This window comes from Protobothrops mucrosquamatus, unplaced genomic scaffold (genome assembly GCF_001527695.2).
Source record: "Protobothrops mucrosquamatus isolate PMUCROS unplaced genomic scaffold, P.Mucros_1.0 scaffold8, whole genome shotgun sequence".
NCBI classification, from domain to species: Eukaryota; Metazoa; Chordata; class Lepidosauria; order Squamata; family Viperidae; genus Protobothrops; species Protobothrops mucrosquamatus.
This window is the reverse complement of record NW_015386395.1, coordinates 2,169,088-2,190,503: the sequence shown is the minus strand read 5'-3', so window position 1 is coordinate 2,190,503 and position 21,416 is coordinate 2,169,088. Positions and strand designations below refer to the sequence as shown.

The following is a 21,416-nucleotide window of genomic DNA, read 5'->3' as shown; positions in this document are numbered from 1 at the left end:
ATAGCCATGTCTTAAGGGCGCGGCGGAAGGAAGGGAGATCAGGGATCACCCTGATCTCTGGGGGTAGTTCATTCCATAGGGTGGGAGCTCCCACCGAGAAGGCCCTCCCCCTGGGGGTCGCCAGCCGGCACTGTCTGGCTGACGGCACCCTGAGGAGACCCACTCTGTGGGAGCGTACTGGCCGATGGGAGGTAATCTGCGGCAGAAGGCGGTCTCGGAGATATCCAGGTCCGATGCCATGGAGCGCTTTGAAGGTGATAATCAGCACCTTGAAGCGCACCCGGAAAGCCACCGGCAGCCAGTGCAGTTCACGCAGCAACGGTGTTACATGGGAGCGACGAGTCCCTCCCAACACCGCCCGCGCGGCCGCATTCTGGACTAACTGGAGCCTCCGAGTGCTCCTCAAGGGGAGCCCCATGTAGAGAGCATTACAGTAGTCCAGGCGGGAGGTGTATAACCAACTTCATTGCAACAAGAAAAAAAGATATTTAGCCCAGACTGCCAACTTTGGGGTAGCGCGGTGGCTCAGCAGTTAAGAAGCTGGGCTTGTCAGCTGGCAGCCCAAGTTCAAGACCCAAGCGCCATGTAACAGGGTGAGCTCCCGTCCTCACCTCAGCTCCTGCCAGCCTAGCAATTTGAAAACATGCAAATATGAGTAGATAAATAGGTATCACTACAGTAGGACGGTAACAGTACTCCGTGACGTCATGTTGTCCACATGATCGTGGAAATGTCTTTGGACAGTGCTGGCTCAATGGTCTTGAAATGGAGATGAGCACTGCCCCCTATAATTGGCAACGACCAGCAGAGTAAAATCCGCAGGGACACCTTACTTTATGCCAACCTCCACAGCAGCTAAGTGAATGCCCCCAAGAGCAGAAAAAGGCAAGGGAATGTCAACCAATCAATTCGGCCAATTTGCTTCATTTTCAGGATATGTGAACTAAATCCAGCCTTTTCTAAATGCAAACTCCAGGAGTAAGAGTAACGTTTGCTACTTTAGCAGTAGCAAGAACAAACCTAGAGATAAGCAAAGAGGGAACCGCTAGCTGAGGAATTCTGAGAGTTGAAGTCCATACATCTTAAAGCTGCCATGTCTGGGAAACACGGATCTGTATCAATTTATTTATTTGTCAAATTTTGAAACCATCCATAGTGGCTCAGAGAGGGATTCTGGGCAGTGTACAAGTGAACTATTAAAACCTAAAAATAGTATATAAAATTTGCAAGAAGCAAGGATGTTAAAAATTTAAAAGGTTAAAGGTTAATTAAGGCTGGGCAGAGGAAATTCAAGGCCACTTAATCAACCCCATGGTTGCATGCTCCTCTGTGAGCCCCAAGCGAGGTGGAAGAGACATGTTTTCACATCTTTCTAGAAAGAAAGGAGGGGGGGTATCCTTATGTTGGGGGAGGAATGGCAAAGAAGACTCTACTCCTGGACCCCGCCAGTTGAAATTCTTTAGCTGATGGGGTGCACAGCATACTGTACCTCTGCTGCCTGACTGGGGAGAATGGGCTGATGTAATGGAGAAAAAGATGGTTTCATAGGTAATATGGACCCGTCCAAGTAGGGCTTTAAAGGCCATAAACAATATTTTGAACTGCACCTGGAAGCAAATTGGCACCCAATAAACCTTGCACAGCAAAGGTGTTACAGGCACCATTCTTTGGGAGCCCAAGATTGCTCGTGTGATTGCCTTCTCTGTCAGTTGAAGCTTCTGGTTACTTTTCCAGGGTAGCCCCATCTAGAGCAATTGCAACAGTCCAGACAGGAGATGTCCAGGGCACGGAATGGGACAACTCGCTGCGGTCAAGTCGCCACGGTCAACTCACCACGGGCAACTTGCCGCAGGAGTAACTCGCTGCTGACAACTCGTTCATGAGTCAATTCAACAATTCAATTTAATTATTTATAATAATTAAACATTATTTTAATTTTTGTCATTCAGCTTTCATTTTGTCCCTCCTTTGGCATCCTTTCTTTAATGATTCTATTTCACTATTTTTTCAATATCAACTTGTCCCGTGGCGAGTTGGCCATGGTGAGTTGTCCTAGGCCAGGGATGGCGAACCTTTTAGAGACCGAGTGCCCAAAAACCGCCCCCGCCCATTCCGCCCGCTCTGCCCTCACACCACCCGCAGCCCGCAGGGCCACTCACCACCTCCACGGCCCACCGCAGATCGCTCAGGCACCTCAGCAGTGTCATGGCGGCCATGCCCTCCACCTGCACCCGGCAGCATCAACTGCGCGCGACGGGGCACTAGGGCGGAGTCTTGTCCCTGCTGCCCAGCTGCCATGTCCTTGGCTGCACTGCTCTGCGCAGGCTGCGCTTGGAGGCAACTCTCCTCCGGGGGGAGAGGTAAGGAGCTGGCCGCGGGGGGAGGCGGGGCTGGGACAATGGCATGCGTGCCCACAGAAAGAGTTCTGAGTGCCACCTCTGGCACGTGTGCCATAGGTTCCCACCACTGTCCTAGACCAGGGCATGGATGACCAAGTGATGAGCTTCCCATCCAACTCCATTGCATTTGCAGATTCTCTGGCACCAGAGCTGGAGCAGATCTTTGCTTGAAACCCAGACACCTTTCTCTAATCTGGATGCCTTCCAGATGTGCATGAATTTTGACTCTCATTCCCCTCTGATAGTTGGGGAAAGCTAGGCTGGAGCCAATGATTTGTCTCACCAAAAGGCAAAAGTACATCTTCAGGGTTCTGCATTAAAGGACGGATATATCGAGGCAAGCATGGAAGATATTTGGAAGAAAAATCACACACACAAGCTGAAAGTCTCTCTAGTGTATTGCTCAAGATGAGATGAAGACAGCAACAGAATAAAATAGCACTCCTGCCAAAATATACAAGTAACATTTCCAAACATCCACCCATCCCTTTCACTCTGTCAAGATTCAGATGATAAAATTGAACTTGGGTTAAAAAAATATCAGAACCAATCACAAATGTGTGCTTAAGTATCAGTCTGCAAGACATAAGAAAGGAAATGTACAGATAGTTCGTTTGGTGACCATTCAAAGTTACAACAGCACTGGAAAAAGTGACTTATGACCGGTTTTCGCACTAATGACCATTCCAGCATCCCTGTGATCATGTGATTAAAATTCGGAGGATTGGCAACTGGTTCATATTTATGACAGTTGCAGTGTCCGGGGTCATGTGATCACCTGTAGCAACCTTCTGATAAGCAAAGTCAATGGGGAAGCTGGATTCACTTAACAACTATGTTACTAACTTAACAAATGCTGTGATCTACTTAACAACTTTGGCAAAAAAAGTAAAAAAAATGGGGTAAAATTCACTTAACAATTGTCTTGCTTAGTAACCAAAAAAATTGGGCTCTATTGTGGTCATAAGTCAAGGACCACATATATTAGAGGATTAGTTAGCATCTAATGTTCTCTGCTGATGGGTCTTAAGAAAAATAGTAAAAAATACAAATTTTTATTCTTTCAAATACTTTCCGGTAGCATCAACTTAATTTTTTTCTCAATTGGCCAAGCTTTAGACCACTGCTCCTATAAACCAAATTAATTTATACACATAGGTTCACAAATGAAACATCCGGCAATGGTTCTAATTCAATGTAATCTGTTTACATGATAACTATCCAAAAATATTATTTGGCACGTGTAACAAATCCCAGTGTTAAATCCTTATGGAATTTTTGATATAATTTTTTCTCCCTTGGGCTCAATATTTTCTGAGAGACATAGCTTTATTCCTTGCACTAAACAGAGCACTGGACTGGACACTCTACACATTGTTTCTCAAACTTGGCAAGTTTAAGGTGAGTGGACTTCAACTCCCAGAATTCCACAGCCAGTAATGCTGGCTGAGGAATTCTGGGAATTGAAGTCTACAAATCTTAAAATTGCCAAGTTCGAGAAACACTACTCAGAAAAATCTTTTCTAATTTTGTGGAGCTATATAACAACAACAACAACAAAGTTGGAAGGGACCTTGGAGGTCATCTAGTCCAAACCTCTGCTCAGGCAGGAAACCCTATACCATTTCAGACAAATGTTGTCCAGTCTCTTCTTAAAATCTTCCAGTGTTGGAGCATTCACAACTTCTGGAGGCAGGTTGTTCCACTGGTTAATTGTTCTAACTGTCAGGAAAATTCTGTTTATTTCTAGGTTGCTTCTCTCTTTGGTTAGTTTCCATCCGTTGCTTCTTGTCCTGCCTTCAGATGCTTTGGAGAACAGGTTGACTTCCTCTTCTTTGTGGTAGCCCCTGAGATATTGGAACACTGCTTTCATGTCACTCCTTATCCTTCTCTTCATTAAACTAGACAAACCCAATTCCAGCAGTCATTCCTTATATGTTTTAGCCTCCAGTCCGCTAATCATTTTTGTTGCTCTTCTCTGTACTCTTTCTAGAGTCTCAACATCTTTTTTACATTGTGGTGATCAAAACTGGATGCAGGATTCCAAGTGTGGCCTTACCAAGGCATTGTAAAGTGGTATTAACACTTCACGTGATCTTGATTCTATCCCTCTGTTAATGCATCTTAGCACTGTGTTGGCTTTTTTGGCAGATGCAGCACACTGCTGGCTCATATTTAAGTGATTGTCCACTCCAAGATCCCTCTCACAGTTGCTACAATTGAGCAAGGTACCACTTATACTATATCTGTGCATTTGGTTTTTCTTGCCTAAATGTAGAACCTTACTTTTTTCACCGTTGAATTTCATTTTGTTAGCTAGCACCCAATGTTCAAGTCTGTCCAGATCCTTCTGTATCTTAAGCCTATCTTCGGGAGTGTTGGCTATTCCTGCCAACTTGATGTCGTCTGCAAATTTGATGAGTTCCCCATCTATCCCCTCATCCAAATCATTGATGGAGATGTTGAAGAGCACTGGGCCCAGAACAGAGCCCTTAATTTAACTATTAAGGCAAGACAAAATGTTAATTAACACAGAACAAGGCACACTGTAGGGTGCCTGTCTTGAAGTATATAGCTGTGAGTATGCTGATAGATCAGATTTTACATTTTTTTTTGTGGCAGTTATTAAGTGAATGCCACAGTCCTTAAGTGAACACAGTAGTCATTAATTAAATCTGTTCTATCCAATGGGCATTCCTTGCAGAAAACCGGAAGTAAATGCTGGAAATTGGCAAAAACTGCTGAAAATTGTGATCATGTGACCATGGGATGCTACAAACTACCAAAAATGCAAGCTGGTTGCCAAAGGTCCAAATGTGATCATGTGATACACGTTCACTCTCTCTCTTTCTCTGTGTGTATGCATGCATAGCTATCTAATTCTGGAACGAAGTCATAAGTACCTTTGGGGGGCCCACTGTAATTTCAAATGGTCGCTACTTGTATGTATGGTAGCTTACAATCAGAGAAGAACCCCAAGTCCCTGGGTTAGATAGTAAGCTAAATGAAAGGTCGGGACTCACCCAGGGGCTGCTTTGCGAGCGGCTTCCACTGCATTATGGATGTCTTTTGCATTCCCATTGGCCACATAGGCCATTTCTTTGCCCGCTTGATCAAGGATGGCTCGGGAACTCAAGGAATCTGGGGTCTTCTGAGCACCACCGTAGTACAGCTTGTAGATTCGGTCCATGCTGTGGGTGAGTGGGAGGGAGGGAGGGAGGAAGGAAGGATAAACTATAATAGAGCCTTTGCCTCTTGTTCTTTTGAATCCATTTCAAAAGAAAGGCAACAAACTCTGGGTGCATGGATTTTACAGATAGGTTGAGACTTCCCAAGGACGAGATTCTCTAGAATGGAGTAAGCTGCAAAGTGGTTTGGTAAGTGAAAATGTCTGGATATTAGACATAGTCCTTCTATTAAGCTTAGTTCTTTATACTCAAAGGCTGCAAAAATCCCCTATTTCCTCAAGGCTGAGATACAACGATGGCTATGAATCCTAGTTATTTAATGAGAAGAGAAAGGCTGTCTACCTGTGCTGAAATGCACCGTATCGTTGCTGGGCATGAGAGAATCAGCCCTCTTATTGATCATAGGGAAGGTTCACATTCATACTGTACTCATTCCAAGGTTCAAATCCCTGCTCTCTCATAAAGCTTACTTATTGAGCTGGGCCCCGTTATTGTTTTTAGAGTTTAGCTAAAGGTAGGGGAACTCTGTACATTGAACTTTGGAAGAAGGATTAGGTGTTGGGCAATGAATCAGAATAGATACTCAGATTTAAATGCTGGTGAACCCTTGATCCTAACTACTTTTCAAAAACTCATTAATGAGCTGCACTCCAGAACTAGGCAATGGCTCCATCTTAAAACAAAACTCAATGGTAAAGATCCTTTCCTGTTTTTTCTTAAGCCTCGTTGTAAATTTCCATTTTTGCTGAAAAGTGAATTAGGATACATATCCCAGCTCTTGGCACTGGTTGTAAAGCTTCAGCAATTCTGGATAAAGTGCTATGGGTCATCTTTTCCCAATAAAAGTGTAGCCTAGAGATAAAGGGGGGCTGACATCTTTATTGTAAAGTTTAAGGTGTTAGACTAGAAGCCAGGAGACTGTGAGTTCTAGTCCCACATTTGACATGAAAGCTGGCTGGGTGACTTTGGGCCAATCACCAGGGAACTGTGAGTTCTAATCCTCCCAGAGGCATGTACTTCTTCTCTCAGCCCAATCTACCTACCAAGGTTTTTGCTGTGGGAAAATAAAAGGCAGGAGCCCGATGCATACCACCTTGAGCTATATAAAAAAACCAGGCAAAATATACATATAATAATAATAATAATAATAATAATAATAATAATAATAATAATAATAATAATAATAATAATAATAATAATAATATGCAAACACCAAATTAGCACATATGCTCATGAGTTTAGCCACCCTTTTAGCATTCCCCACAATGCAAGGCTTTTGACAGGAGTGTTCAGGGACTGCCCTGTGTAACAACTCGCCGCAGGATAATTCACTATGGGATTAGTTCTTTTTATTAATCATCATCAAAGCATTACAAAATAGCTTGGTAGTCCTAGAAATGATTTCCTTTGATACAAGAGCTAAAATAAATTTGATGAAAACATAGTCAACAAAAACAAAAATGGACGATCTGAAACTTGAGCTGGCCACTAACAAGGAGTGTATATCGGAGATGGTGACCCTTTGAGAGCTGTATGCCATGAAATTTCATTTTAATGTATGCCAATTGGTGTACATTTAAAGTGACAATAAAGATGATGATGATGATGATGACTGATCATCACAGTCAGCCAGATGTTCAGACTGGATTTGGCATTTTTGTCTACCTATCGAGTCCTTACCAAGAACCTGGGATAGGTAGATGTGGATGTTTGATGGTATTACAGTAAAAGCAGTTCCTAGTAAGGCCGCCTTTTGCAATTGACTAATGGTGAATTTGTCAATGCCAGTGGTGTTCAAGTGGTGCTCCAGTTGTTTTGGGATTGCACCCAAGGTGCCTCTTACTATTGGTACTACCCTTGCTTGCCTTTGCCACAGTCTTTCTATATAATTATTATTATATAATTATTACTATTATATACTAGCTGTACCCAGCCACGCGTTGCTGTGGCTCAGTCTGGTAAAAGCGTGTGTTGCTTTTACGTCCAACAGATGGAGCTGTTTTTCAAAAAAAGAATGTTTTTACCTGTTACAGGTGTGACATCTATATAATATAGGTATATAAAAACACGTGCGTATTCGAATGCAACGTTGTGTCAAAACTTCAAAGCAATCGGTGAAGAACTTTCGGAGATTTAAGATTTTGAACAAACGAACATTTACATTTTTATTTATATAAGATATTTTTATTTTTATTTTTATTATTATTATTATAGGAACTATGTGAATGCCACAATAAGTTGTCCCATTCTGCTCTGAGGTACTGTAGCTGTGTAACGTCATCACGTCTGATTCTCTCTTTTTTTAAAAAAAAATCCTTGCTACAAAGTGTCGAAGTTGTTTTCTGAGAAAATCAGATACTTTCATACTTATTCTTACCTTGGAATGCCTTCTTTCGGCTCATAAACTAGAGAGTAGGGAGTCTTGTACACATGAACCACTGGGAGATCACTCTCTGGTGAGGTAGCCAAGTTTTTGTAATTCAGAGCCCCACTATAAATGCGTGGTTGATTTTCCCAGACTGGTCTCACGTATTCATAAAGTGCCTGGACAGAAAGAATTCAGAATGAAACTTGGAGATGTGCTGGGATGCCTCCCGCCAGCCAGTTACTTCCTCACTAACCTGTTTGCCTCCGTTCCGTCCATGGCCACTTTCCTTGTACCCTCCAAAGGCAGCTGCGGCATCTAACATATTGTGGCTGTTGATCCAGACTGTTCCAACCTGCAAACTAAGAATACAGAAGGCAAAAAAAAAAAAAAGGTGTGAAATATCGAGTATCGTGACACAAAAAGTGAAACACTTTTGCTCTTTCTGTATTCTTGGGAGACACTTGTGGACACATACCCAAATTCCTTGAAGGTGTAAGAACCTGCACGATAGAACAAACTGGACTGCTTCAGCTTATAAGAGCATGTGTAGATGAAATCTGCCTTTTTATAAAACATGCCATACAAGTAAAAATAAATAAAATTAGCCCAGTGGGGAATATTCTGATTTGGAACCTTCTGATGTGATACTTTCAGGAAATGAAATAGGAGGACACATTTAGAAACATCATGATGGTGATTGATTCTCCCATCTCAGCATTCAGTCACCTGATCCTACAAGGGGTCACATTTAAGAAAGGTTAGGCCAGGGGTAGGCAACCGTGGCTCTTTTATGACTGGTGGACTACAACTCCCAGAAATCCTCAACCAGCATGGCTCAGCATGGAAACCTCTCCCTTTCCCCTCAGCATGGCTGGCTCAGGAATTCTGGGAGTTGAAGTCCACGAGTCATAAAAGAGCTAAGGTTGCCTACCCCTGGGTTAGGATATTGGCAATTTTCTGTAGAATCACAGCTGCTTCCCTGGGATGAACATTTCTGGCCTGACTGGATACTGAAGCTCTTGTATTACAGGTAGTCCTTGACTTACAACCGCAACTGAGCCCAAAATTTCTGTTGTTAAGTAAGACCTTTGTTAAGTGAGTTTTGTCCCATTTTATGACCTTTCTTGCCACAGCTGTCAAGGGAATCAACTGCAGTTGGTAAGTTCGTAACCCAGTTGTTAAGTAAATATGGCTTCCCTATTGACTTTGCTTGTCAAAAGTTTGTGTAAAAGTGATCGGATTATCCTGGGACACAGCAATAGTCACAAGCATGAACCAGTTGCCAAACATCTGAATTTTGATCCCATGTTCATGGGGATGCTGCAAAGGTTAACTGTGAAAAATGATCATAAGTCACTCTTTTCAAAGCTGTTGTAATGTTGAACGTTCACTAAATGAATTGTTGTAAGTCGAGGGCTACTTGTATAGGGGGAAAACAATGATTTAGATTTCTGTGATTGGGAACTTGAGTGGTAGAATTCAGATGGAGCAGGGATCCAGAGGAGAGATCAGGACACTTTAACGAAGATCAGGCTGCACTTATAGTGATACCTGTGGGCAACTTCGAGTGCTAAGGGGAGAATTTCGGTCCACACACTAGCAGCCAGTCCATGAGGTGTACTGTTCCCCAAAGTCACCGCTTCCTTGGTGGTCCGGAAAGTCAGGGATACCAGAACAGGTCCAAAGATCTGGAAAAGAAAATGCTTTAGATCATTTTTAAACAATGAGAATACATTACCTCATAAACTCTGCCAAGGAGGTGAAGTTTGGCCGAGAACAGCAGAAGCTGCTGCATGATAGACACAGCAAATTAGTATGAATAGTTCAATTTAAACATTTCGTGTAGGATGAAAAGCAGCACTTCCTTCAAATTTTTAGGCTGAGAAGGAGCAACCTGGAGCCCCAGGGCCACAAAGCTATCCTGGAAGACTCCAGAGTCCCTTCACCACAATAACCAAAATCTGGTGGTATGGAAAATACAGGGAATGTAGACAAAGGTGTAGTATACAGGTAGTCCTCAACTTACAACAGTTCATTTAGTGATTGTTCGAAGTTACAACGGCACTTAAAAAAGTGACTTATGACCATTTTTCATACTTAATAACCACTGCAGCATCTCCATGGTCACGTGATCAAAATTCAGATACTTGGCAGCTGACTCAGGTTTACAACTGTTGCTATGTCCCGGGGTCATATGATCCCCTTTTATGACTTTCTGAAAAGCAAAGTCAATGGGAAAGCCAGATTCGCTTAACAACGGTGTTACCAACGTAACAACTGCAGTGATTCATTTAACAACTGTGCCAAGAAAGGTTACAAAATAGGCAAAACTCACTTAACAACTGTCGAGGACTGCCTGCACATTTATTATACAGGTGGTCCTCGATTTAAAACTGCAGTGGAGCTGTCATGATAGTTATACATTTTGCAACCGCTTCAGTCGTAAAACAAATGCTTCAGTCATAAAACAAATGCTGCAGTCATCCAATGAAGTAATGTTTCGTTACGGCTCTGGTTTTGCTGAAAAATAAAACACGGTGCCCAGTCCTGGGATGCTATAAACAGCAATAAATGCAGCATGGTTGCTAAGTACCTGAAGTCTGGCCACATGACTGTGGAGGGGGGCAACCATTGGGATTTTAAATCCAGGTCGCAAGTAGCCCCCCAGTTGGCCTGTATAACTTCAAACAATTCAGTCGTAAGTCAAGAACTACCCGTTTGTACAAAATGAAGAAACAAAGCTAAATGTCCATTTCTTATACCCAAAAAAGGCAGTGGGTGGGGACACAAGGCCCTTGTTCTTGTATGTGATAATCGGTATCACCACTCACTGCACCCTTATTATATAAAACCACTTTCCCATTAGGTAGTGCACCTAAGTATCTTCTTTATATTAGGTACAAATGTGTTAAACCTTGCTAATGTAAGGTTTACTGTGGATTCCCCCCCCCTTTATTTAATTCACCCTGCTGGATTAAAAGTCCTGGACAACGTCAAGCTCTTTCTCTCTTTCAATCACAATTTGGTGTCACGAGAGGGCCCCCTGTTAGTTCATCACGGCATAGCTTCCTTTGACAGATGCCAAGGGTGGAAGAGAGTAACAACTGTTATGAACCTACAACTGTGCAAAGGGTTCAGGAGGGATGTTTTGCACATTGCAGTAAGCAAAGCATCCTCCCTTTAATGCTTTAAAAAACAGCCACATCCTCTGAAAGGCAGGGAGTGAGTAGAGACAGGCCTCAACTTATAACCAGAATTAAGCCCAAAATTTCTGTTGCTAAGTGAAACATTTGTTAAATGAATTTTGCCCCATTTTATGACCTTTCTTGCCACAGAAGATAAATGAATTACTGCAGTTGTTAAGTTAGCAACATGGTTGTTAAATAAATCTGGCTTTCCCATTGACTTTGCTTGTCAGAAGGTCGTAAAAGGGGATCACATGACCCCAGATCCCCTAATGCAATCGTCATATATATGAATCAGTTATCAAGCCTCTGAATTTAATAATAATAATAATAATAATAATAATAATTATTATTATTATTATTATTATTATTATTAGTAGTAGTAGTAGTAGTTGTTGTTGTTGTTGGAAGGGACCTTGGAGGTCATCGAGTCCAACCCCCTGCTCAGGCAGGAAACCCTATACCATTTCGGACAAATGGCTTTCCAGTCTCTTCTTAAAAACTTCCAGTGTTGGAGCATTCACCACTTCTGGAGGCAGGTTGTTCCACTGGTTAATTGTTCTAACTGTCAGGAAGTTTCTCCTTAGTTCTAAGTTGCTTCTCTCCTTGATCAGTTTCCATCCGTTGCTTCTTGTCCTGCCTTCAGGCACTTTCGAAAATAGCTTGACTCCCTCTTCTTTGTGGCAGCCCCTGAGATATTGGAACACTGCTATCATGTCCCCCCTCGTCCTTCTCTTCATTAAACTAGACATACCCAATTCCAGCAACCGTTCCTTGTATGTTTTTGCCTCCAGTCCCCTAATCATCTTTGTTGCTCTTCTCTGTACTCTTTCTAGAGTCTCAACATCTTTTTTACATCGTGGTGACCAAAACTGGATGCAGTATTCCAAGTGTGGCCTTACCAAGGCATTGTAAAGTGGTATTAATACTTCACGTGATCTTGATTCTATCCCTCTGTTAATGCAGCCTAGCACTGTGTTGGCTTTTTTGGCAGCTGCAGCACACTGCTGGCTCATATTTAAATGATTATCCACTAGGACTCCGAGGTCCCTCTCACAGTTGCTACTATTGAGCAAGGTACCACCTCCTATACTATAACTGTGCATTTGGTTTTTCTTGCCTAAATGTAGAACCTTACTTTTTTCACCGTTGAATTTGATTTTGTTAGATTGCGCCCAATGTTCAAGTCTGTCAAGATCCTTCTGTATCTTAAGCAAAGATGGAGTGTTGGCTATTCCTGCCAGCTTGATATCATCTGCAAATTTGATGAGCTCCCCATCTATCCCCTCATCCAAATCATTGATGAAGATGTTGAAGAGCACTGGGCCCAGAACAGAGCCCTGGGGCACACACTTCCCTCCATGTAGATGTGGTTCCATTGAGGACCACATGCTGAGTACGGCCAGTCAGCCAGCTACGAATTCATCTGGTGGTGATGCTGTCTAACCCACATTTTTCTATCTTATCAAGTAGTAGGTTGTGATCTACCTTATCAAATGCCTTACTAAAGTCCAAGTAAATTATATCCATCGCATTTCTCTGCTCCACTAATTTTGTCACTTGGTTAAATAATGCAATAAGATTTGTCTGGCATGATCTGTTTTTGACAAACCAATGTTGGCTTTTGGTAATGACTTTGTTTGCCTCTAGGAGGTGTTCTCTGATTCGTTGTTTGATTATCTTTTCCAGAATCTTCCCAGGTATTGAGGTCAGGCTGATAGGTCTGTAATTTCCTGGATTCAATTTTTTTTTCCTTTTTTGAAGATGGGAACTACATCAGCTCTTTTCCAGTCCTCTGGTAATTCCCCAGTGCTCCGGGATCTTTGAAAGATTTTTTTAGTCAATTTTAGTTAATTTTTTTTTAGTTTAATTTTGATCACATGACCACGGGGATGCTGCAGTGGTCGTAAATGTGAAAAACGGTCATGTCACAGTGCCGTTGTAACTTTGAAAAGTCACTAAATGAACTATTGTAAGTTGAGGACTACCTGTATTTCAGCAAAACAAAAATGCCTACACATGTATGTGGGAAAGTTTGGGAACAAGCATATGGGATCTTTTGTTGGAGGATGGGGCTGCTTTAACATTTTGAGGAAGGGTATTTATTGGCATTCCTTCCTAATACTTTATACAGCCATAATAATCAGCAAACTTCAAACCTAGCATAGCACTAATCTTTTTTCAGCCTTTTATCTGCAAATCTAAATGTTGCTACTTTAAGACATCTACTTATTAAACTTAATATGACTTTTAAAAGAGCCATATCCTTTTTCAGGCAGGCACAGAAACCTGTAAGAGGGAACCTTAAGGAACAGGAGAACTTTTGCATGAGGTCTGAAGCGTTTTCAAAGCCCCACTTTTGACCCCTACCATTTACCACAGCTTTCTTCAACCTGTCAGTCTTCGGAAGCTTACAGAAGTTACAATCCAAAGTACATACAGAGGGAAGAGAGGAGACAAAGAGAGGCAGAAAAAAGAAAAGAGAAGGTAGGATATTGTTAATGTTACCCATATTTAAATGGTCACAGGCTAAGTTCAGAATGGCGGCCTCATCTGCCAAGGTGCCTTCCACCAAATGCCTCAGAATTTCCAATTCAACATGGTATCAGGGTCAGTGGATATTAAAACAATTAAATTAACAATTAAAGCAAGAGAGGTCTAACATGTCTGAAGATAGCAGGTGAAAGGAGAAAGATGGATTAAAACTAGTTTAAAAGAGATCTACCATATGGCCAGACATGGTTACCTGAAGAGGAAACAGTTCCTTGCATTGGCTCAGTGCTGTTTTTTCTTTCTTTCTTTCTTTCTTTCTTTCTTTCTTTCTTTCTTTCTTTCTTTCTTTCTTTCTTTCTTTCTCTTTCCTTCCTTCCTTCGTCCGTCCGTCCGTCCGTCCGTCCGTCCGTCCATCCATCCATCCATCCATCCATCTATCTATCTATCTCACCTTTATTATTTTTATCACAAGGAGAACCCTGTGAGGTGGACTGGGCTAAGAAGTGACTGGCCCAAAGGCACTCAGCTGGCTTTCATGCCCAAGGCAGGATTAGAACTCACAGTCTCCCGGTTTCTGGCCTAGAGCCTTAACTACTGGACCCAACTGGCTCTCTTATTCCATTTATTACCAGCATTAATTTCTAGTGACTAAGTCAGATATCAGAAATGCTTTCTCATCGCCTCCTACCTCTTCCCGGAAGCAACGGGAGGTCGGATACACGCCAGTGATTAAGGTTGGAGGGTAAAACAATGGACTTGATGGGAGGGATGCCCAGGCCTGGAAAACCTAAAAAACAATAATTACTTTTGAATTATGTTGACAGTCACAGAATTCCTAATCTGGATTCCTATACAGAGCAGGGGGTTGGGTTCAGTACCTATACGGTCCCTTTCTCTGCTATGCTTCTAGTTCAGGGTTGAACTCTGGGGTTCTTGTGCTCCCTCCCACCGGCCGATTACCTCCCACCNCTGGTTATTTCAGCGGGCAGGACTGGCCTAGGGGTATTTTAAATTGGTTTTAATCAAATTTTTAGTAGAAGCGGCCAAATTTGAATATTTATTTTTAATCATTTTTAAATTTTGTATTGTATTGTATCATTGTTTTAAACTGGCTGTAAGCCGCCCTGAGTCCTCCGGGAGAAGGGCGGGGTATAAATTTAATAAAATCTAAAAATCTAAATCTAAATCCCTCTGAGCTCGGTTGTTTTCTTGCAGACGTTTCATTATCCAACTAGTGCAATGATGATGTTACCTAGTTGGGTAATAAAATGTCTGCAAGAAAACAACGAAGCTCAGAAAGCACCAAGGACTTCTCAAACAAATTAAACACTTTGAAAATTAGTGGGGTTAAAAAAACCACACACACAAAGTTACAAACAAAAAGAACCTTGAAAATAGACCCCATTAAACGCTACATTCAGGTTGTTGAGGATAGAAACTAGCTCAGTGTTTCTCAACTTCAGCAATTTTAAGATGTGTGGACTTCAACTCCCAGAATTCTCCAGCCAGCATGCTGGCTGAGGAATTCTGGGACTTGAAGTCCACAAATCGTAAAGTTGTTGAGGTTGAGAAACACTGAACTAGCTGGATCTAAGTAACATAACTACTCCAAATGCAGTAATCTTCCCCATCCTTTCCTGGCTAACAGAGAAAGGGAAACATCCTGCAACAATCTTGTTTGAAGGATGCCAGGATAGAGAAGATGGTCCTGATCAATAAAGAAATCATTATTCTTTTTTTTTTAAATATTTTTTTTAGAGAAATCATTATTCTTGATCAACTCTGGAATCAAACAAATAAAGCCCAGCTCTTTCTAGAAATGTCTACTGAAATATTTCCTCCCTGCTACAAATGCTTTTAAGCTGAAATCTTCAGTCTTACATTTTCCTTCCTTCCTGCCAGTACCTTAACAACTGGCAAAGAAACAAAAGGCCATGATTTTCACAAATCACAACAGATGTTTCACAGACATGTTTTACAATGTTTTTACACAACACTAGGCTTATTTCTATTTACATCTTTATGAGCAATGTGATTTGGCTCTGGAATAAATTCCGTATCTAATACCATTTACAGAAATGGACTCCTCATTTTTTAAAGACATTACCATCAACTATGTGTGAGATGACTTTTCCATCAAATACACATCAATAAATTTATTCCCTAAAGGTATTTTTATTACACATAAAAAGCTGGTTTTCCTGAAGCCAAGTTTAATGCTATTCAACTGAAATATTAAAAATGTGAATTAAGTACTTTTAATAATTTAAATAATCAATAATTTTAATGATTTAAATATTAAAAATGTAAAAATCAATTGTGCGGGGGGCAGGGGTTGGCCATAAGACCGAACTGCCTGGCATGACTTCTTCCCATTTACCTCAGCTCCCTCAGCCCGAGCTTCTTCCACCAGGCTCTCAATAACATTTCGCTGTTCCTCACTGGCCAACGGTCCCACATCTGTGATTTTGTCCAGAGAGTCTCCTACGTAAAGCCGCCCCATTCGGTGCTTCAGGCGTTGAATAAAGTCTTTGGCAATGGATTCCTGAAGGAACAGCTGAGCCCCAGCACTGTGGACCTGAGAAGGGGAAGGAAAAGCCACCCACAGGGTTAATTAATTCAACCCTTGGCTGCAGGATTTTGCAGCCACGATTCTGCCAGAGTAAGAATAAAACTCACTGCCTGATTCATTAAAAAATGTTTAACTTAGAATGTGTGGATAACAATTACAAAAATAATATGATTCTCACATTGATTCTTCTCCCATTTTGGAAACGTTTGGAATTTGCTTAGCTTTTGTGTGTTGTATTGGATGAATACTGCAGTTTATTCCATAAACTATAGCTAAGCAAACCCTGACTGGATCAATGCAGAATTCTGGTATTATTGTCTATTTCTGACACCATTCAAAGGGTTAGATATGACCTACAAAATCCCGTATGCCTGGGAAGCAGACTATTTCCAACTATTCGAGATTGGCCAGGTTTTAATGTCTTGCTATCTTTGCAGACAAGCTTGGAGTTAATGCCAGAGAGATCTTTTTCAAGTATCTCTGCCCTTTCTTTGTTTTCTTTCTGCTAACTGGAAAAATGTTGAAGTTTTAACAGTAGGAGTCATTAATTTATTTTTAAAATTGCTGTGTTCTTACTTGATCTTTTAATTATACGTCTAGTTCCTATCTATTTTTAGAAACTAATTAATGTAACATTAAATAAACGTCTTAAACAGTGTGAGCACAAAAAAATAAACACAGCTGTGATTGGCTAAATAGGTGCAACTGAATGGGGCAGCTAATGTGCACATCCAAAGTTTTATATACGTGTGCCAAAATTTTCAGAAAATTCTGGACAAAGATTTACTATATCATAAAGTTAAAATCTCATACTCTGCCAAAGAAGAAATATGAAGAATGGAGTTTTTTTTAAATATTTCCCTCTTTTGCAGTGGTTGGATGAGCAACCAGCAGCCTGAAAAAGAGGGAAATAAATGTTAAGAAACAACCATTCCCCAAGTCTCTTCTTCATCCAATACTATCTTTGGTAAAAGCATACCTGTCCTTGGTTCAACGAGATGCCATCCGCCACTGCATCAACGGCACTATCCAAGTCAGCTGAGTCAAAGACAATGAAGGGCAACTTCCCCCCAAGTTGGAGACAAAGCTTCTTGCTACTGCCAGCTGTGGCTTGACGCAGACAACGGCCCACCTGTACCAACGACACATTCCCCATCACACCACCGAATCGTATTCAAAATGGCCACCGACCATCCCTCCCACACCAGCCCAAAGTCCCATTCCCCATGTCAAATTCTTGTGCTAGTTGGAACAAGGAAGAATGGACATGTCACTGATCTTGGAGTAAGTAGGAGACTGAAGGTCTTGCACTATATCAAGGATAGGCAACCTTGGCTCTTTTATGACTCGTGGACTTCAACTCCCAGAATTCCTGAGCCAGCATGTTGAAGTTGAAGTCCACGAGTCATAAAAGAGCCAAGGTTGCCTATCCCTGGACTAGACAATTCAAACCAGATAGGAGAAAAGTCAGAATTTGTGTATCATCGCTGCACAAAATCCAGTGGGTGAATCCCCTCATTTCTTCTTTTGTAAATTTAACAGAAATACAGGAAATCAGGAAAGCAAAGACAGCTTAGCCTTATATAGTGAAAAATGCTCAGCCTTCCTGAGCATTTTCTGGTAAATGAACTTCAAGTCCCAGATTACTCTAGCCAACATAACCACCTCACTACTGAAAATTTAGGGAGTTGAAGCCCATATATAATTGGAGGCCGTCCAAATTGGAGAAAACCACCATTATAAATAAGTGTCCCAAGAAGGCTCCACACCCACTTGCACTACTGAGGTGACCCTAAGGATGAACAAACAAAGCTCCAAGTGGCCTCAACAACTCTCCAAAAGAAAGCAAATGACCAGCTGTCTGCAAGGAGTATAAATCCTTCCATTGCCCACCATCCGGTCAGAGCTGAAGAAGCTTCTTGGATGAGACGTGAAACGTCTTCAAAGAAAAAACAAGAAAGTCCAGTTGCCTCCTGAAAAAGCACCTTTGGGCTTAACCTATATACCAAATATATTACCCTCAAGACTGGCAAAAAAACCTGATTTTCCCTTCTGAGCCTCTTCCTAAGTGCCTGAATGGAGACAGATGGGCTTTACCTTGGCAGTTCCAGCAAAGGCCACTTTGCCAATGCTTGGGTTGAGTGCCAAGGCTTCTCCCAGCTCCTGATTGCCAGTGATGACATTGAAGACTCCTGAGGGGAGCCCAGCTTGGGCACAGGCCTCGGCTAAGAACAGGGCAGCCAGCCCGGTATTGCTGGCTGGCTTTAAGATCACCGTGTTTCCTGTTGGCAAAGCACGCAGTAGAGAGTTAGGGATGGAAAAGAAGAGAAAAGGCAGGTAAAAAAGCTAGAGAAATATATATTCCCTATATTCTTTTCTCCTATCTGATATGCAGTGGCCTCCAAATACGTTGGACTGCAACTCCTATCGCAGGAAGGCCTTGACTTACAACAGTTCATTTGGTGACTGTTCAATGTTACAACATCACTGTAAGAAATGACTTATGACCAGTTTTCACACTTACGACTGTTGCAGCATCCCCATGGTCAGGGATAGGCAACCGTGGCTCTTTTATGACTTGTGGACTTCAACTCTCAGAATTCCTGAGCCAGCATGGCTGGCTCAGGAACTCTGGGAGTTGAAGTCCACGAGCCATGAGAGTCAGACAGTTGGCAACCCACTCATATTTATGATGGTCATAGTGTCTCAGAGTCATGTGATTCCCTTTTGAGACCTTCTGAAAACCAGATTCACTTAGTAACCATGTTACTAACTTTAGAACTACTACGATTCACTTATCAACTGTGGCAAGAAAGGTAGTAAAATGGGGCAAAACTCACTTAGCAAATGTCTCACTTAGCAAGATAAATTTTGAGCTCAACTGTGGACATAAGTTGAGGACTGCCTGTATTCCCAGTCACTTGGGAAAACTGAAGGATGTTAGGTGGGGGAAAGCTGAAGAAGACAAAGGGGGAGTCAACGAGTTCCATTTTTTTCATGACAGAAGACAGAAATTGTGAGGTGCCAGATTTAGATTTGGTAAGGCCCTAAGCTATCTAGGCTTCTTAAAATATTACACCAGAAGGTCTCACAAAAAAAAAAAGACTTTGGGTTTTCACAAAAAATGGAAGCTGTAGCTTGTTCAGCTTGTGATTATATCTAGTACTGGGTCAGCAGAATCAAGACAAGAAAGTATTTGTAAATAAGGACAATTTGAAAAAGACAATTGAGGCAGGCAAAACATGGAACCAGACTCCTTTTTTCCATCTCAAAGTTCAGTCTTGGGTAGGTGGCCAATGAACTGAAAGGGCAGATGGAAGAAAGTTCCTTGTCTCTTAATATCCCATGAAGAGCATTCTTATCAAGGTGTCACCTAGCTCAGAAGACTGGTATTAGCCATGTATATCAAGTATGATAAGCCGGGGACAGATGAATAACAAATAAAAAAATAGATTTTGTGAGTTTTTATATCTACACCAGAGGTCCCCAACCTTTTAGGTACCAGGGACTGGTTTTGTGGAGAGAGGTTTTTTCGCGGACCGGAGGGTGCATGGTTTTGTGTGCTGCCTGCATCCCACAGATGGGGCTTTGCTTGTTTGTGCAGACCGGTTTCTGGCGTGCCGCGGCCCGGGGTTGGAGACCCCTGATCTACACAACATATACTATTCAAAGTACCCAGTTTATAATTCCAGTTTGTTGGTGATGGTGCCTGAGTCAACATTGAGTGTTAAGAAGTCCATGCAATTCTCTTGGCACTATGTTCAGACATAGTTTGTCACTGCCTTGTTCTCAAGTCTGAGAAACAGTGACTGACCTAAAATCATCCAGCTGGTTTTGTGTCCAAGGCAAGATTTGACCTCACAATCTTCTGGTTTCTGGCCCGATGCCTTTAACCTCTACACCAAACCGACTCTCAATTCTAGGTTACAGTATTTCCTTGAAAAGCACAGCAGGGAGGCAAGATATGTTAAAGAGGTCCATCTAGTGGGACCAAGAAGGACCTTCACCGTGGTGGCTCCCTCCCTGTGGAGATAGGATTGGCCCTCACCTTGAGACCCTTTTAAAAGGCCCTGAAGACATGGTTTTGCAGTGGGCCTGGGGTCCCCAAGGCAATACGAAGCCCATCCAATGGTTTGTTTGACTGTTGTCATGGTGCGTGGGGGGGAAAGAGTTCATTGGGTTTTGTATCTGGGATTGCACTTCTGCAACCCACCGTGAGGGAGTTGGGCAGCCATATAAATTTTCTCAGAAAAATAATAAAAACAGATATATTTTAACTACACTGCTAACCCAACTTTCTTCCGAAGAACCAATGACAGGGCTCTAGTTTCTCTTTCTCTGCATAATTTTACTCTCAGATTAACCTCATGAGATAAAGAAAACAGATCAACTCAAAACAGATCGACTCTGCATCTGGGTGGATCTCAATACTCATTTGGACTCACTCAGTTGGAACCATTTTTACATACCCATGGCCAGGGCTGAGCACAACTTCCACGTCAGCGTCAGCAAAGGAAAGCTTCGAGGAGTAAGAATAGCAACTATACCTAGAGAGAGACAGGTTTCATCAGAAATTGAGTGTTTCCATGGTTGCATTCAGTATCTACAGCAATCCTCTTTAGGGGGGCTCCAAATGTGCCAAATTTTTCTGTTCTGCACTTTGTGATCTGTACAGGAAGGCTGCAGTCCAAGATCAAAACTTTCTAGAGGTGTTATTTCTTACAGAGGAACTCCATACAGTCCCCAGCGAGCAAGTGCTTTAATATGGTGGTGATTCCTAGCTGAACCTACATTATTATAGCACACTGTGGTTTGTAGAATAGCACACTGTGGTTTGTTGAACTCAGGGAGTTAACTTCTTTATTGAAATTTTAAAAGTTTTCAATTATTTATTACATACGTTTTATACAGTATAACTAGTCATGAGACTCAATTTGTAACATCATACAATAAAAGTTATGTAATATTCATCCTTCATATCTTCCTTATAAAAACCATCATCCACTTAACCCAAGGCATATCATCCATATTCAAAAGCAAAAAGGTCAGTCAAATGTACCAGAAAAGTGTTGCAGCCTTTACAGTACAAAAAATAAAGAATGAAAACAATACAAAAAGCAAATGTAATTAAACAAAGCGATTTACTGCTGGACAATACACATATTTTGCCTGTGACCCCAAATCTAATCACTAAGGATTAATGTGTGTGTC

At 41.8% G+C, this 21,416-nt stretch overlaps 1 protein-coding gene across 1 annotated transcript in view; it reads right to left on the bottom strand.

Moving 5' to 3' along the window:
• The window catches only part of ALDH16A1 (aldehyde dehydrogenase 16 family member A1), a 45,963-nt gene that overhangs the window by 15,389 nt on the left and 9,158 nt on the right, over positions 1 to 21,416 (bottom strand). The window contains exons 6-14 of the mRNA XM_029283032.1: positions 20,675 to 20,752; positions 18,303 to 18,487; positions 17,185 to 17,337; positions 16,014 to 16,211; positions 14,322 to 14,420; positions 9,507 to 9,643; positions 8,209 to 8,314; positions 7,965 to 8,131; positions 5,423 to 5,590 (exon numbers count right to left, since the gene is read on the bottom strand). Of these exons, the coding sequence (XP_029138865.1) occupies positions 5,423 to 5,590; positions 7,965 to 8,131; positions 8,209 to 8,314; positions 9,507 to 9,643; positions 14,322 to 14,420; positions 16,014 to 16,211; positions 17,185 to 17,337; positions 18,303 to 18,487; positions 20,675 to 20,752 (1,291 nt within the window). The remainder of the gene's footprint in view (positions 1 to 5,422; positions 5,591 to 7,964; positions 8,132 to 8,208; positions 8,315 to 9,506; positions 9,644 to 14,321; positions 14,421 to 16,013; positions 16,212 to 17,184; positions 17,338 to 18,302; positions 18,488 to 20,674; positions 20,753 to 21,416) is intronic.